The 16,886-nt window shown below is 38.5% G+C and overlaps 6 protein-coding genes across 7 annotated transcripts; 3 read left to right on the forward strand and 3 right to left on the reverse strand.

The window, feature by feature from the left end:
• Positions 1 to 619: 619 nt before the first annotated feature.
• eIF3l (eukaryotic translation initiation factor 3 subunit l) lies at positions 620 to 3,320 on the reverse strand. The gene is made up of 5 exons (XM_066394223.1): positions 3,169 to 3,320; positions 2,587 to 2,844; positions 1,139 to 2,113; positions 844 to 1,083; positions 620 to 792 (listed from the first exon to the last, which is right to left on the reverse strand). Exons 1-5 carry the CDS (start codon positions 3,190 to 3,192, stop codon positions 658 to 660), a joined length of 1,632 nt encoding a protein of 543 aa, XP_066250320.1. The 5' UTR covers positions 3,193 to 3,320; the 3' UTR covers positions 620 to 657.
• Positions 3,321 to 3,952: 632 nt separating this feature from the next.
• On the forward strand, positions 3,953 to 8,470 carry iPLA2-VIA (calcium-independent phospholipase A2 VIA). Its single transcript, XM_066394220.1, has 13 exons — positions 3,953 to 4,181; positions 4,702 to 4,909; positions 4,960 to 5,050; positions 5,101 to 5,403; positions 5,457 to 5,651; positions 5,706 to 5,872; positions 5,925 to 6,115; positions 6,168 to 6,292; positions 6,691 to 7,101; positions 7,157 to 7,341; positions 7,391 to 7,542; positions 7,706 to 7,821; positions 7,885 to 8,470. The coding sequence occupies exons 1-13, from the start codon at positions 4,160 to 4,162 to the stop codon at positions 8,101 to 8,103; spliced, it is 2,385 nt and encodes a 794-aa protein (XP_066250317.1). The 5' UTR covers positions 3,953 to 4,159; the 3' UTR covers positions 8,104 to 8,470.
• On the reverse strand, positions 8,385 to 9,658 carry mTerf3 (mitochondrial transcription termination factor 3). Its single transcript, XM_066394225.1, has 3 exons — positions 9,075 to 9,658; positions 8,808 to 9,022; positions 8,385 to 8,750 (listed from the first exon to the last, which is right to left on the reverse strand). Exons 1-3 carry the CDS (start codon positions 9,620 to 9,622, stop codon positions 8,473 to 8,475), a joined length of 1,041 nt encoding a protein of 346 aa, XP_066250322.1. The 5' UTR covers positions 9,623 to 9,658; the 3' UTR covers positions 8,385 to 8,472.
• Positions 9,659 to 10,262: 604 nt separating this feature from the next.
• LOC136411875 (vesicular glutamate transporter 1-like) lies at positions 10,263 to 12,051 on the forward strand. The gene is made up of 7 exons (XM_066394660.1): positions 10,263 to 10,294; positions 10,352 to 10,523; positions 10,582 to 10,815; positions 10,868 to 11,042; positions 11,094 to 11,357; positions 11,417 to 11,820; positions 11,875 to 12,051. The coding sequence occupies exons 1-7, from the start codon at positions 10,263 to 10,265 to the stop codon at positions 12,037 to 12,039; spliced, it is 1,446 nt and encodes a 481-aa protein (XP_066250757.1). The 3' UTR covers positions 12,040 to 12,051.
• Positions 12,052 to 13,085: 1,034 nt separating this feature from the next.
• Positions 13,086 to 15,440, forward strand: capt (adenylyl cyclase-associated protein 1). 2 transcript variants are annotated; one of them, XM_066394657.1, is made up of 3 exons: positions 13,086 to 13,803; positions 13,856 to 13,999; positions 14,324 to 15,440. In XM_066394657.1, the coding sequence occupies exons 1-3, from the start codon at positions 13,353 to 13,355 to the stop codon at positions 14,980 to 14,982; spliced, it is 1,254 nt and encodes a 417-aa protein (XP_066250754.1). In that variant the 5' UTR covers positions 13,086 to 13,352; the 3' UTR covers positions 14,983 to 15,440. The 2 variants fall into 2 exon arrangements, with proteins under 2 accessions (XP_066250754.1, XP_066250753.1); XM_066394656.1 differs by having other exon boundaries at positions 13,087 to 13,803; positions 13,856 to 14,008.
• A 227-nt stretch (positions 15,441 to 15,667) lies between these two features.
• ND-24 (NADH dehydrogenase ubiquinone) lies at positions 15,668 to 16,842 on the reverse strand. The gene is made up of 6 exons (XM_066394658.1): positions 16,702 to 16,842; positions 16,494 to 16,622; positions 16,258 to 16,445; positions 15,999 to 16,206; positions 15,872 to 15,948; positions 15,668 to 15,822 (listed from the first exon to the last, which is right to left on the reverse strand). The coding sequence occupies exons 1-6, from the start codon at positions 16,735 to 16,737 to the stop codon at positions 15,729 to 15,731; spliced, it is 732 nt and encodes a 243-aa protein (XP_066250755.1). The 5' UTR covers positions 16,738 to 16,842; the 3' UTR covers positions 15,668 to 15,728.
• Positions 16,843 to 16,886: the final 44 nt, after the last annotated feature.

The raw sequence follows: 16,886 nt of genomic DNA on the forward strand, positions 1-16,886 counted from the left end.
CTGTGCGATCTTGCCTATGAGTGAGTTTAAAGTCGTTATTCGTCTCCGAATGAACATTTCAAATATATTGTTGAGCGAAAATCTATCAATTCCCAGAAATTTTCATGAAGAATGTGATACGATTGTCGAAACTCATCAAGAATTGTTATTGAAAATTGCGCTGATTATAACCAAGTAACTAGCATGACATTAGGGGTTTTCAATCTCGGATAGAAGCGCAAATGCAGAGTAAGTAGTGTTTTTGATTCCAAAAGACATTTTCCTTCTTGTTTTTAACCGAGAAGATGAACTAGAAAAAAGCAAATTTTCTAAAGGAAAAATGTAATTTCTGGTTTAGTTTCACCCCACAAAGACGAAATAAAATCATTGTCTTGACGAGTTCGCAACGCCTAGAAGACGTTTTAACGCTGAGAAAAGGGTTAAACTTATTGTTAGTTTTGTCTACTGTTTTAGTCAGGTCGAATCTGTTTTTTAAACTTTCTTAGTCGAGTATATTAGTGTGTATAATTTTCTTTTTCAGTTTACCTGTAACTATTTCACTGTTAAATATATTTTTTCTATTATGTTTAGTTTTTCTCTTATTTTAGACTGAAGTTTATAACAAATAAAACACTTTACATTATTGTTTAGCTTTTAATCCCTCGAAACATTGCAAGTTCATAGTCTAATCAAATGCAGCTTCCTATTGAGATCCTCAAATTTCAAAACTTTCCTTATGAAAAAGTCGCCGTATCGGTGTGCCACCTTCGTATCAGCGATGTGAATCATATCATTGTCAATGTAGAAATCCAACTAAGAAAACCTCGGTTGGTTTAATATACCAAGCAATAGTGAAATACTTACCTCAGAACCGCTCTGGAACTTCCCCTCTAACCCCGAAGCGCCTTTGGACCACACCACATTTTTCATTTTATGTTTAAAGGCTAGTAAATGGATCAATAAGGTCTGAGTCTCCTTATCCAAGTCCCATTGCCCTTCGCCTCTGCTGTTTTGAGCCATAAATGTTGCCAGCTTGTTCAGAGGCAGCGTGGTGTACAGTTTCAGGTAACTCCTTATTGTAGGCAACATTTTTTGCTGTTGGACCTGGAGGAAACGTTAAATAACTCTCTTCATTCCCTCACCACAGAAAACAATTTACTTCGTCCATGAAAACCTGTGTTTGGTGTTGAATGGCCTCTTTTGAGTAATCATCAGGGATGGCCCCAATGGGAGGAGCACAGGGCGACAAAAACTTTGGGCAGGCATACACAAAGCTGTTCTCAAACTCTTGTAAGTCCCCATACTGCATTTTATACATCTTCTCGTGATAAGATTTTTCCCGTAAAATCTGCTGAATGCTCTCGTCAATGCACTGCGGATGGAGTACCAAGCAAATGGCCAATAGATGGTACATCTGGTCAGTTTGCTTATTAATCTGGTCGTGCTGATAAGTTTTAGAGGCGAACAGTTGCTTAGTACGCTGAATATATAGCAAGATGCTCGAAAAGGTGCGAATCGCATCTGAGTACCTGCGCATCATCATATAAGCGAAACCGACGTAGTACGAAGTAGAAATTTGACAGGCCGGAATGTGTGCGTATTGCGACTTTTTGTGCACCTCAATATTCTCCAAAACTTTTATAGCTTGATAGTAATCTCCCAAAAGCGAGTGCAATCTCAGAAGACCCACAAGGCTGAAATACCCCAACATCTTATACAGCGAGTGACTTCCGAACTCCCCGGCAACAGATTCCGGGTCCCCGCCACTCGCATACACCTCCAGTTGCTGTTTAATGTTGCTTTTATCAACAAGCGAGTGTAATACATTAAGCACGCACAGCACGTTCCAGACCTTATTATTGGAGTTTAAGGTATCCAACTCCGTCTGGGTCTTCTTTTGAAGGCGCGCTCTATATTGGGAAAAGGATTGGAACTGGTACACAAACTCGTCAATCAGCTCCCAGAGCCACAAGTCGGGCAGTTCGAGAGGTACTGGTTCTGACGCGCTCAATATGTAATTGAACAGGTCACAGTAGTTGTAGAAGGAGTTGAAGCGCTGCTCCAATGTAGGACCCCCTTGAATTCTAGCGTAAATGTGCCGAAAATAGAGCTCTTTGTAGAGAATCATGAACACCTAAAGAGAGACACAGACTCAAATCAAAGGTATGTGCCTAGTAAAGTTTTTGCAAGCTGAATAATTGAGTTTAAATATTCAACCATATCTGAACTAATTTCCAGTTTGTTAGAGGGATTTTTGCTCTATATTGATTTAAAACTTGTCCATTTCCCACCTCAAAACAACATAAATAATTCAATCTCATTTATTATTAGGCCAGATGTAAATCAATACTTTCCACTTTACATTGATAAATTAACAGATATTTAACTTCACACCAGGAGATTCTTCTGGCCACCATATAATAAGCCTTACGATGGCCATGAGTCATTATAAAGAGCAACTACTGAACAAATCTGAAGAAATGAGAGAAAAAGTGAAGTCTACTTTGAGAGAGGGAGGAGATCAAGTTAAAGAAAAGTTAAGCAGTGTTATAGACATAAAAATATCTATTCAAACTGAAGGTAAGTTTAACTAGCTTATCAACTTACCGGATCTGCATCCACAATATTTGACACCTCGGCCTCTTCAGGCCATGGTCTTTTTTCAAAGTAGTCTTCTGTCAGTTTTGGCCATGACAGCTCATACAGAGACTGCAACTCAAATACTAGGCCCTCATTCACATTGTTTCGGAAGTAAACTAGAAAGTTCTTAACAGTTTCTGGCATCGAGTGCTGGCGGCTGTATTCAGCATCTTGAACTGGGTCACCTGTATGGCCTCCATATTCATCATAGCTGTAGTCGTAGTTCTGTGAGAAAGAAAGTGGTTAACCCTAAAGTGATGACATGTTTAAAGTAGGTTGAATATGGTGACTTGTGGTAAATAACCATTTGGCATGAGTTGTCATAAAGAGTGTGAAAATGGGTCTGGTAATGAAAGTGCTCTATTTTAAGTGCGCGATGGGATTGATTCCTGCGAAGCATGTAGGTATGTACGCTTTCTTAATATTTGTCTTTGGAACTCTCCAAAATAACCCCATGCTGCACTAAGAAGTGGACATATAGGTTAACTTTCACAGGGAACAGTTCCCTTGCTTTTATTAGTTGTAGCGAAAGTGCAAGCCGTCGCTTACTTGGTCGTACTCCTCGTTAAACATGTCGTCAGCGTTGTTTTCAACTTCCTGTTTAAGTTTTAATTAATTTTTATCAAATAAAACTTTTTTTATAAACAAAAATTTTCTGTGGGAAAAGCTTACGTAGTATCGATATTTTATCTTTCGATACCGGTAGTTTGCATCGATATATAAGAAACGATACTTTCGAGATCTCGATAAAATGTATTGCGTATCGACACTACGGCGATCAGTAAAGTACTAGTGTCTTTTTATTCCCTTGTTGGTTCTCCCTTCCAGATGCACCTAGTGATTTCTTATTTTATAATAGTGACATGTGCCTCTAAACTTAATTGTTAGTCTACATTTTTTACGTACTCGATACTTTGGAAAAAGATCTAAATCGATAACAACTATTGATATTTTTGTATGAACAGTGCATTCCTAAATTTATTTTGAAGGGTCACTGTCAAGAATTTTCAGAGATATAGGTGACATCTATTTTTTAAACAAATTACTAGTTCTAGTTACTCCGATTGCCTATGCTCCATTGGATTTTTACTTGACTGTTCAGAGTTAACAGCGAATATGCGTTTTTGTACTTTATTTTATGATTTTAAAGTATGTTCTGTGTTTTTTTTAGTTTTAATTAATAATGGGCTTCAATCCCTCTAATTCATTAATCGCTAACTATTTTTCTGCTCGTTCTGTGATCTGGGAAGAATCGATTATTGATCACATCTTGACATCTGCCATTGTCCTCCTTTTCCTTTTTGACAACCAGCTGTTTACTTCTCAGATTTTTTAATATTTAGTGGGGGCCGTCGGATGTTTGAAGATCAAAGTGCGATTCCACAGATAAAATTAAAATAATTTAGTTAATTACTCATTTCCCCATATCAGTTTGTTTTTTATTCTCTTAAAGTGTAATTTAGTAATGCGGGGAATTCGTTAGTGTGGGCATTAAAAGTGTTATTAATTCACCTACTAGCACAGTAAAGTCACAATAAACATGATCCAAGCCAGTTTCGATGGTAAGACGACATTCAGTTTTGTTTTTGATATTCTGTAATGATAATTGGTTGTGTGATTGTATCCCAAATTAGAAATTTGTTACCCATTGATGTCATTGAGTTCTGTTCTAATTTTACACTGAAAAATGAAATAAATTGTGTTTTAATTAGCTTTGGAAGGGTCTTAGTCACTCCCTTGTAGCATTTATAGTTCATCTAATCTCGGCATCGGATCTTAAAGGACAATCTCAAAAGGAAAAGATTATTTTAAGCCTGGGGGAAAGGTTTAATCTGCACTTCGCTTACAATATGTAGTGCCTCTCAAATGTATCAGTGATAATCAGACTTGATTATCAAATTATCTTTAGTAAATATTCAGAGTTTACAGACCATAACATACAAATCTCTTCAAAATGGGACAGTAACACCTTTCATACTAAGGAATTAACAGAGCTAAATGAACTCATAATTTGGCCTAACTTAGCTAACTGAAACATGCTTAAAGGAGACTTAATATTTAGTATGTAATTTCATGTTTTAGTACTGAGAAGCTTGCTAAACTCAGATGTTCCTGCCAATCGAGTGACTGATGCCAAATCTGACACATACAGCTCTAGACAAATACATTTGCGAGAAGATGGCCTTGTCCTTTACTTGCCTCAGAAGAACTCCAAAAACAAGAATGAAAAAAACACTTTTGAGATTGTTTTACACAGACCTACAACTGAGACGCTAGTTCAGACTTTCAGGTAAGCCTTTGTCACTTCTGATGCATTCAAACTTAAAGAAAATTTTGTAGTTTATACCGAGCAAATAGCTTAGATGAAGCCGAGGCGAAATTTGTGACTTTCCATGACAAACTTCCTCTTTTCATTGATATAGCCAAAGAGGTAAAATTGTCCTCTTTGTTTTAATGATTATTTTAAGTAAATTTGTGCAGATGTGCAATGTTAATGGTCTTCAAAAGCTGTGTGATATCCTCATAGAGCATCCCTCATGGACCTTAGCACATCTGGCTGCATATTTTGCCTTGTATGACTCATTTAATGACCCAAGAATCAACTGTTTTCTCAATAGCAGTGATAGTGAGAAGAGCATGTCTCCACTACAAGTGGCTATAACTACCCTTAACTTGAAAACTGTGCAAATGCTGGTGGCAGCTAATTGTTCTCTAGAACATTTGGATAATGATGGAAACTCAGTTTTTCATTATGCAGCCAGCACCACCAGAGATATTATTGCAGTATGTTTTCTATAGTTTTTGGCTACTTTTAATAAATAATTGCCTTTTTTAAGGCTTTAGTTCAGGGGAACCCTCAGAAATGCCTGAACTTGCTCAACAATAATGGATATACTCCCTTGCATATGGCATGCCGTGCTGATAAGCCTGATTGCGTTAAAGCTTTGCTAATCGCAGGGGCTGATGTCAATAAAACCGCCACTGGAGATGGGGATTATATAGTACCTGGATATGTAGGGAATTTCTTGCAGGTGCACTAAGATGTTGTAAGACGAAATAAAGGGGTTGATAAAGAGGGGTTTCAGGACAATCCCAACACGTTACACCACAGTGACATGAAGAATGGAGGGACTCCTTTGCATTGGGCCAATTCTCGCGTTGTAATCGAAGCTTTAATAGAAGTAAACTGCAATATAAATGCAGAGAATTTCGAGCGCAAAACTGCCTTGCATGTCATGGTAGAAAGACAGAGGTAACGATTTAATTTAAGGTTGAATTACATATACTCAAGATTTTTCCTTTAGGCTCGATTGTGTAGTAGCACTTTTAAGTCGACAAGCCAAGGTTGATTTGCCAGATAAAGACGGGAATCGGCCTATTCATTTAGCAGTTAAACAAGGTCATTTGCCCATTTTACAAGCCCTGATAGTGTTTGGAGCTAATTTGGACCTGTTGAATAACGCTGCCGAGTCTCCTAGACATCTGGTTATCAGAGGTTCAATCCATAGAGTTTAGCTTTATTGTTTATTGTCCTTTTTGGGTTGTAGATCTGGAGCCCAAAATTTTGTACTATTTACACGCAGTGGGGGCGCGTAGGTGCAGGGCAGACATGGTCGGTTGCACTGACGGCTGTATACAGCATGGCACTTATGACGGCATTCCTCCACCCAAGGTAAAAACAAATTTACGGGTGTGATGTGGTGTGACTAAATGAATAAAACACACTGCAGACAATTTTTTCATATTTTCTTTACTTGTATTTTCGTCTTTATACTGTTATGAAATGCACTGTCTGTACTTCCTTGCTCATTACTCAAACAAAATGTAAATTTTACTATGGAGTGTGTTTCACTATACTGTCAAGATTACCGACCAACACTTGTTCATTTTTAATAAAAGGAGGATAATTTTTTTGTGATATTTTGTCCTTGGTATCAAAATTGTTGCTTCACCATCATCTTAAAATTTAAATTGGCAATGTATTTGATATATTCAAATCGGTAATTTACCTCATGTTGACATTACAATTCTACATGTTCTCATTGAAATATGAGCAAAATGTTGTTTAAGGTGATTGGTCCCACAAATCGAGACATTCTCAACCAAATGTTGGCAGTAGCCGGCATGGAAGTGACCGCCAAAAAATGTAAAAGACGCGATATCAAAACAGGACGGTTGCTCACTCTAGACGGGGGCGGTATACGAGGACTGGTGCTGGTACAGATGCTGCTGCAATTGGAGACCGTGTTCCAGAAGCCGATCAATTTCTGCTTTGACTGGGTGGCCGGAACAAGCACGGGAGGAATTCTGGCTTTAGGTATCGCCTCTGGAAAGTCCATGAAAGAATGTCTCTGCCTCTATTTCCGGCTCAAAGAAAAAACTTTTATTGGCGGTCGGCCGTATTGCAGCGAGAACTTAGAGAACGTGATGAAAGAGACTTTTGGGTCAGAGACCGTCATGTCTGACATAAGGCATCCCAAGGTGGCAACCAACTTAAAAAAAACACAACTTATACTTCATGAATTTGTTTAAATAGGTAATGATTACGGGGCTGCTGGCAGACAGGAAACCCGCAGAACTGCACTTATTCAGAAACTATAACAGTCCCAGTAATATCTTAGGGGTGAAACATGATTCACCCTATGAACTACCTCCACCACCTGAGCAGCAATTTGTGTGGCAGGTTGCTAGGGCCACAGGAGCCGCCCCGACTTACTACAGGTACTTACCAAACTTCCCTTAAGCCTTCTCTTTTAACAAACCATTTTAGAATGTTCCAGAGGTACCTGGACGGAGGCCTGATAGCCAATAATCCAACTTTAGACGCCCTCACGGAAATACACGAGCACTGTTTGGCGCTCAAGGCTGTGGGCAGAGAGAGCGAGAGTTGTCCTGTCTCAGTTGTAGTTAGTCTGGGAACAGGTTTGTTTATCTTTTTATATCAAAAATCTTTGAAACTATTGGAAAAAAATTCGGTGGGATACTTTAGTCGAACCCTGTGGAAGCATTCTTGTGTTTCTCAGGGTTTATATGTTCTCTGAAATCTTTCAAATTTCGTGTTTTGAAACCCTTAAATTTTTTACAGGTGTAATTCCAGTCACAGAACTTAAAGCTGTAGATGTATTTAGACCAGAAAGCATATGGGATACCACTCGGGTAGTTCTGGGAATTCAAAACTTAGGCACACTCCTTGTAGATCAGGTAAATTCTTGTTGAAATCCTATCTTGAAAATTACCAATTTTTCATTTATTACACGCTTACAGGCTACGTGCAGTGATGGTCGAGTAGTGGACCGAGCGAGGGCCTGGTGCTCCACCGTAGGAATTCCTTATTTCCGATTTTCCCCTCAACTATCTGAAGAAGTAGCCATGGACGAGAAATCGGACGAGAAACTATGCAATATGTTGTGGGAAACCAAGGCATACATGCACGAAAATATGAGCGTAATGCGAGAATTGTCGGATTTGTTAAGTCGAGGTTAAGGCAGGTTGGAGGTGTTGTGTTTATGCCATGTCCCCACAAAAGTGTTTCTTTGAATGGTAAAGAAAAACATTCCCTGATGAGTTTTTCTTACTTTCTAGGCTGTTATTAAATTTAACATAAGTTAAATTATTAGATTTATGTATTTATTAACATGATTGTGGCCATTTATTTAGTTTAACGCATTTGAAATTGTGGCCCTGCGTCTTTATATGTTATGATTTCATTTAAGAAGTGTGCCCATTCTATAGTTGAAAAAGTGTGAAAAAAGACTTAAAATATAAAACTTCTTATTCTTGTTTTAATTACAGTAATTTTTATATGCTTTAAATTATCTTTTTTTATATGAATATACGTTATTTTTACACTCACTACAAAGTTTTTAAAAACAAGTTAAATTCCTCAATGGTGCTTTTCGCCACCTCAACAGCAAAATGCACGTCCGTGCCTTTGATCATAGTGCTCAGACTAATGTAATTAGGTTTTCTTGGATTGAATTGGTCTCTTCTTAACTTAACCAAGAACTGGTGCCTTTGTTTAAGCCGCGTTGCCCTGCAGCCCAAAGCCTCCGGAAAGTTTAACAAATCTTCATGAAGAACATCCATCTTATTGTTCAGATACTCAAAGCTTTGTAGCAATCTGTATTGTCCTAAAATTCAATTTTTACTAAAGAAATTCCATGCGTAATTCCTTTAAGATACTTCACCATTCATTAGTATTTCTGGTTTAACTAAAATCAGCTGCTTTATATCCTCAAGACTAAAACCCATTTCTTCTTTAATTACAAAAATATTTACTTTAATTTTATCTTGGCTCCATGTGATGAGTTGGGGCTTCATGCTTGCTATTTGACGCACTTCAGCACCAGTAAGTTTAAAGTTTAATTGGAAAAATCCTAACTTATTGTCAATATCTTGGGTACTGCAAACATCCTAATATATCACAAACATCACACACACACACACAATCTTACCTATGACTTAACCAAAAAGGGTTTTTGCTCACAATCCTAGCAATGGATTGATTACTGAAGTTCTTTGACTTCAAATAGTTCACTCGAATCTCCAAATCTTCAAGCCTCTCTTGAAGAATCCTTGGATTTTTAGTAATCACATTAGCTACCAGTTTCAAATCCACTCCTAAATCATTGAAAAACTGTATGTGCTTCTTTATGTCTTCGAACCTCAGCCTCAATAAGAAAGTAACTGCTTCAGGTACTTTGGTTTCAATGTGGTGTAAATTCACTCCAAGTTTGACTAGTTGCTGGATTAGTTCCGACCTATTGGCGTAGGCAGCTAGGTTGTAGGTGGGTTTTAGGTACGTGGAAATGTGCGAAATATCTTCGGAGAGGGGCTCTAAGACTGAGGTTTCTTGGTTGACTACGGTTGAGGAGAGTAGGGATGTTTCAGGTTGGGTGCTCTCGGGGAATGTTTTTTCAGTTGGCTGAGTTATTTGTTGAGATAAGGAGCATCGTAGGTGCGATATTTTACTGAAAGAAAACTGAGCATAACGTTTTAACATTTTTAAACTTAAAAAGAGTAATTTTCTGCTAAAGGAAAAATAAACACACGGTCGTGCTTAACCTCATTTTAATTCATTTCTATGACATATAGAACCGTATTTTCGGTAGCGTATTTTGTTCAGAATGCATTATACAGAAAGAGATAACATGATTTGGGTTATTCCACGTGATGATATTTTGTGGATTTCTTTCTAATAATGGTGTGGTCGTGTCTAGCTGTAGTTAACAGTTAAGAGATGGAGCTGACGAAGTAATATTTTTGTTATTTAACGGCGGGAAAATTTAATTTGAAAATAAAACTTTTCGTAATGTAAAACATCGCCTTGAAGCTGGCTTTAAAATGTCGTTTTACAATACAGTGTGCGGCACAACAAGCTTACTGATATTTAGATAAGTTAATGCTCTAGACAGAAATAATACAATGAACTATAAAGCTCAATTAGGAATTTATTTAAATTAAGATTTTACGAAATCTTCAAGAATTAATTATTGAAATACCTCGCATGTCAATGATAGGTATAATTTAATTGCAGAACTTGTTAACAGAGTTCTCATAAACCCGCAATATACTTTAATATCAGTACAATTAATTTAATCCTTGTATTGCATTATTGTCGCAGATTTATTTTGAGTGAAAGCATGAATCTTAAGGGTGACTGTTTAGCCGAGAAGTAAGTATTTCGAGTACATAATTTGAATTCACGTTGTTACGGAGTTAAATTTGTTAGGGCGCCCCAATCGCTATGGAAAATCATAACGCAAAGGAGATACATCCTCACTTTTCTAGTTTTTTGGGGATACTTCAACATCTACTCTCTGAGAGTGAATATGAGCATCGCGATTGTGGCGATGACTGAGAATAAATCCACAATACTAGTTAACGGTACGGAAATCTGGAATGTATGCAGGACTATTGTTTCTCTTCAATGTTTCTATAATTAAGAACGCCTGGGTTTAGGGTCCAGAATTTGCTTGGGACAACGTGGTACAGGGTTACGTGCTGAGCTCCTTCTTCTATGGCTATCTAACTACACAGCTAATTGGAGGAGTTTTGGGTAAAAAATTCGGAGGCAAGAGAGTTTTTGGATTAGGAGTTGTCTCCACTGCCCTTATAACCTTTGTGAGCCCCTGGCTTATCAAATTGCACCTTTTTGTCCTAATCGCGGCCAGAATTCTCATGGGAATATTCGAGGTGCTTCCCCTTCTCCCATAGTATGATGAAATTATAAGGAAGCCGTTTTAAGGGTGTGACCTTCGCCAGTCTCTATACGATTTGGGCTAAATGGATACCTCCAGCTGAAAGAAGTAGAGTTACCACACAAGCCAATTCAGGCAGCTATACAGGAGCAGTTTTTGCCATGATGTTTTTCTCCTATTTGGCCAAGACTGCAGGCTGGAAGAGTATATTTTGGTTCTCCGGTTAGTGGAGCTGTATGTGGGAATGTTCGCAGTTTATTGGGGTATTTGCAGGAGGCTTGGGGCTTTTGTGGTATGCTGCGTGGATTTATTTTGTCGCCGAGTCCCCTGAGAGTGACTTGAGAATTACAAAATGGGAGCTCAAGTACATTAGAACATCACTAACAGACACTTCAGATGTATTGAAAAAAACTAAGAACCCAATTCCTTGGTGTAGCTTCTTTACCTCTAAAGCAGTTTGGGCTTTGAATGTCTCTCTGTTTTGTGAAGCTTGGGGGTTTTACACTCTCCTCACCCTGCTTCCCAAATACTTCAAGGGTAGTTTGTCCAATAATTAATTCCTTATGTAGTTCCTAACTAGGTACATGATTTTGCAGATGTGTTTCAATTTAATATATCCAAATCTGGAATAGTCTCAGCCTTACCCTACATTGCCATAGCAATAATGATGCAGATCAGTGGTCAGATAGCTGATAGGGTCATAATGAAGAACTGGCTGACAGTCACAAACACCCGCAAGGCATTTATGTCAATTGGATTTCTATCTCAAACTTGCTTCATGTTGGGTGCAGCCTTTTGGGGGAATGCAGTGAGCACCATTTTCTGTTTGGTCATGGCAGTGGGTTTGGGCTCTTTTGCCATTGCCACAATAAGCGTGAATGCCCTGGATATAGCGCCATTACACTCAGGTTTAGTATTTGGGATTGTCAACACTATAGGGACTGTACCAGGAGTTGTCAGCCCTATTGTTGCTGGTTACATTGTGGATACTGCAAATCCGGTAATTTACTCTTGGACTGAATGAACATATCTAAAAATGACATTGGGAATTCAGACAGTTGACCAGTGGAGGATAGTATTCTATATAACAGCAGGGTTGTACTTGTTTGGAGCTTTATTTTATGGGACTTTTGCCACTGGGAGGAGACAGACCTGGGATGAGATCTGTTTGAATAGGAAGGAGGATGACACAAGCATTGAAACCAGGGTCGTTGAGTGAGTCTTGGGGCTTCTCTATGTGATTATTTAAAGTTTTATGTAATGAATTATTTATTTAAAATATACAAATATTAGAAATAATGTTAAATCTAGACTTAAAATATTGCAGTGGCTGAAGATCCATTTTGAACCTGCAATTTGCAAAAAGGGGCGTTAATTATATCAAATTTTTGACTTAAATTGTGGGGCTACAATTAAATATATTCCTTGGGCAAACAGTTATTGGATAAGAGTTTATTACTGAACTTATCTTGAGAGAAACAGTTCGAAAGATAGACTAAGCTAAACTTGAAGAGATGGATGCTTACTTTCCCGCTTAAAGGGCCTCCAAATAGGACTTCCTTCGGGCGTACGCCCCCAGACATGCCAGCATGCCTAGGGCTGTCAGGGTCAGAATTATTAGGAGCGCCATGGTGTCTCCGAAGTCGAACATTTTATGGCTTCTTTCTTTATGTTAAATAATCCAATAAAGGGGAAAATTGGAGTTTTTACTATTTATTTGTTATTATTGTTCAAAAACAAACATAAACTGAAATAAAATTTAGTGACATGTCATTCTCATATTGGTATTTCATGGATAACTACCTTGTTTTTGCCTAACTTAAATCTTTTATAGTTGGCGTGTGGCGTCACGATGAGCCACATCTTGAAGCTATTTGTAGATACCGAATGTACTTTTTTTTAAGCTTCTATATTTTATAAGATATTTGCGACAAAATTGATGCAGCATTACTCGTAAAGGCTCCATACCACAGAGAAATTAGATTATTAGTTCAGTTTCAGTAATACTGAAAATGTATTGAACGATAGTAATAGTGATCAGACTTTTTATCTGAGACGAAAATTATCAATTTCAGAATTAAATAGTTACTGACCAAATAAATAGCATAACGGTAATTATGCATATTTTGTTAAGAAATGCAAATGAAAATATAGGTAAAATGGCCACCTATGGCTCATCATAATGTAGAAACCTATACAGCACTGTTACTATAATATTAAATTTGACATTAACGTTATCGAATCTTATTCTAACCCTACAATCCCGTTCCACTGATCTGTCAAAACAACTTCACTCATCATCACCAACCAACATAAATTGATTAAAAATCGAGTTTTTCTCAAATTAATTTATCCTCCGGCAAATACTGACTCATCCGGTATTCGCCTTAAAGTATCATCTCCCCTTATCTACATCGCGATTCGGGTCACCGGCTGTCGTTCGCAATTCAACGTCCAAAAAAGGCAACCGTTCTTTAGCCGCTCCCCATTTGCCACATATTCAAGCAATTTCAAACCCCCCGAACAAGCGAAATGAGTATTTTGGGGTTCACGGACATCGTGCAGGGCCCTTTGACGCAATATCTGCGCCTTTCTCAGGTGATAGGCGGGGACGTAGCCGAGCATTCAAGACTTGTGGGAGCAGCCTTTGATGCCCAACTCCAATACATTGCCCTGGCAGCTGAGTCGTCTCAACCAGGACAAAGTGACATCATCTCCCTTTTGAAGCCTACCAGCGACCAAATCAGCGCCATTCAAGCCTACAGGGAGAAGCACCGAACTTCCCCTTTCTTTAATCATTTATCAGCAATTAGCGAGAGTATTCCAGCCTTGGGTTGGGTGACCATAAGCACTGCTCCAGCCCCGTATGTGAAGGAAATGAATGATGCTGGACAGTTCTATACTAACAGAGTCTTGAAAGAATGGAAAGAGAAGGACAAGAATCATGTGGACTGGGTTAAGGCTTGGGTACAGACATTGGCCAGTAAGCTCGAATTGATGTCAATTAGTAAAGGTGTACTGAGTGGTCGATATAGATTTGCAGGTGTTCATTAAGCGATACCATACAACAGGATTGGTATGGGCAGGAAAAGGGGCTGTGAAAATGGTTGCAGGGCCTCCACCACCACCGCCAGGATGTCCACCCCCTCCTCCAGTTATAGATTTCACATCCCCTGCAGGTGATGCAGGTATTTAATTTTTTTTTATTTTGTCAAGTATTCAAATATGTGCTTTAAAAAAGGTGAAGAGGTTTAAGAAAGGTGTAGTTGTGCCTTGGCTCTAATAGTTTTAAAAACGCTTGTGCAGATTATAATGAGTGTTCTTCTGAGATAAGATTAAATTTCAATTTTTCTCACTTTGTATGCGTACACATTGCATTAGTAAATCTTCCCATCCATTGAATGTTGATAAGCTTCATAATGGTTTATCGGAATTTCTGACAAGGGGTTTTTCATTAATTATTAACACCTATTATTTTGAATTGATAAGGCTCTTCATTTTAGGTCTGGACAGGTCAGCTCTCTTTGCAGAAATTAACCGAGGTTCAGACATCACCCGAAACCTAAAAAAAGTGACAGCAGAAATGCAAACTCACAAAAATACCGCGCTAAGGGAAGGTCCGGCTCCTTTCAAGCCCCCACTGCCCAAAAAACCTGCTGCTTCAACGAAATCAATTGCCGCGGATAAACCTCCGGTATTCGTGCAGGAGGGCAAAAAATGGTTGATTGAATACCAGAAGAACAGGGCTGATTTGGTGGTGGAGAACGCCGAGATGAACAACGTGGTCTACGTATTTAAATGCGAGAATTCTACCGTCCAAGTCAAAGGCAAGATCAACTCCATCACGCTGGATTCCTGCAAGAAAACGTCGATTGTGTTTGACAATTTGGTGTCCTCAATTGAATTCATCAATTGTCAGTCGGTGCAGATGCAGGTGCTTGGCAAAGTTCCCACAGTTTCCATTGACAAAACTGATGGCTGTCAGGTATATCTCAGTAAGGATTCCTTGGGCGTTGAAATGATCTATTCCAAGTCTTCGGAAATGAACGTGATGGTGCCCAAAGGGGATGACTATGTGGAACACGCCATCCCTGAGCAGTTCAAGACTATCATCACCCCCAAAATGACCCTGCACACTGAGATTGTAGAGAACAAAGGCTAAGTAGGTCCTAGGTTGCCCTGTGAGGGATTTTTGGGGTGTGTTTAGCTCTAGGGTTTGTTAGGTTTAGGACCTATCAGTATATTATTAGGTTAGTCAGGAAGATCCCTTGCAGGGTGAAGAAACGACGTGAAAAGTATATTTTTATCGTTCAGTTATAATTTTGATGTTTTATGTAATATCAACAAGTGTTTAATAATGCTTTTTCAAGAATTTTAATATCAAAGAACATGCATTTTAAAAGCCTCTGGCACATTCCTATTTTGCAACTTTTGATATTTGTTTATGTGTCCCTTGTTAATCAACAATATTATTCCATATTCCTCCTTTAAGCATAATTAGCTTTTTACCTAAATAATTTCTTATCGATTTATTTATATTAGCCTTTAGTGCTAGGATAAAAAAAAACACGTATCCATTAACCGTATGTATAGCTTTTTAATAAAGTTTTTACGCATTAAGCTTTCTTTGTTTTGTTGACCTGTGACCGTCTTCGCATTACTACTTTCGTAATACGTAGTGGAGTAGATCATAGGATCAAGAGCAAAATATATCTCCTTGCACCTTGATTCTTAGACAAGTTGCGACAATTTCGTTACATACCATCTCAAGAAGTAAAGTGCATTCATCAAGCGTCCAGAAAAATTTTCATGGAAGTTTTAAATTTACCGATTGATCGTTAGCGGGCAAAATTGGTAATAAATTAACTTTTATTTTACATAAAAAATGAACAATAACTGTTTAATATCTTACAAATCTGCTCTGACTCCGAAACCAGCTGCTGGCGGTTCCCCTTTCAAAGAAGTGGGTTCTCCTAGAGGTTCCGACGCAAATCTACCACTTCTGCAATCTCGGATTTCAGCACAAACACGTTTAGTATAAAACTTCTTACCTGGGGCCAGGCTTGGGCTTCCTACCAGCCTTCAAGTCATTCAAAATTTCCTCTGTGTCTTGGACAGTCAAGTCCTCCTAAATTAACATCTAAATTGGAGAGAAATCAATGAAGGTCAAAGGCTTACATAATAATCATCATTTATTGCCACCATCGGCGCATTGACACAGGCCCCTAAGCACTCCACTTCTGAGATTGTGAACATCATGTCTTTGCTTGTCTCCCCTACATGAAGGTTTAAGTTCTTCTTAATTGCATCCATGACTTGGTCTGAGCCCCTCAGCCAGCAAGGAGTAGTAGTGCATACCTGAATGTGGTATTTACCTGTAGGTTTCCTGAAGGACAAAATTAATTGATGTAATTTTAATATTTAAATTGTTTGGCACCTCATAAACATGGTGTAAAAGGTGGCAACTTCATATACCCGCATCTTGGGCAAGTTTAACATGTCAGCTACATAGTGCATGGCTGAGATGGGCAACCAGCCATACTGCCGTTGGGCTAGATCTAGAAGAGGAATTAGGGCTGATCGCTTGTGGCCTTCAGGATATATGGCCAAAATCGCTTCGGCTCGCTAATAATGATGGATGGTGATAAGAGCAAATAACTGCAATAACTTTACCTTTTTGTTTCCCTCATTAAACTCGAAAGGAATATCTGGGTTGTCTTCGGGACTGTCTCTGTGAACAAACAAGGAGTCGTGTTGAAGGCTAGAAGAGGTCTGCAGGCTCCTTAGTCCTACGGAGCGCCGCTACAGGCCAAATTAGGGGGGTAAACAGTAGTTACGTAAGTAGCGCTTAAATGGGATTAATAGCAACTGAATACGTTACCAGGTTGTTGCCAATGGTCCTTAGCGTGGGTAGCATCGTATTTGATCGGTCGAAAATTGCTTTTTAGAGAATACTTGTGATTTTTAAATGTTATTATTTTGAGAATTAATGGGCAACACTTAATGACAGCTGAAGAAATTTTGGGGTTAGAAACTCATCAACACCAAGGTGAAAATTAAGCCATG

The sequence above is a fragment of the Euwallacea similis genome, chromosome 10, assembly GCF_039881205.1.
Source record: "Euwallacea similis isolate ESF13 chromosome 10, ESF131.1, whole genome shotgun sequence".
Lineage (NCBI taxonomy): Eukaryota > Metazoa > Arthropoda > Insecta > Coleoptera > Curculionidae > Euwallacea > Euwallacea similis.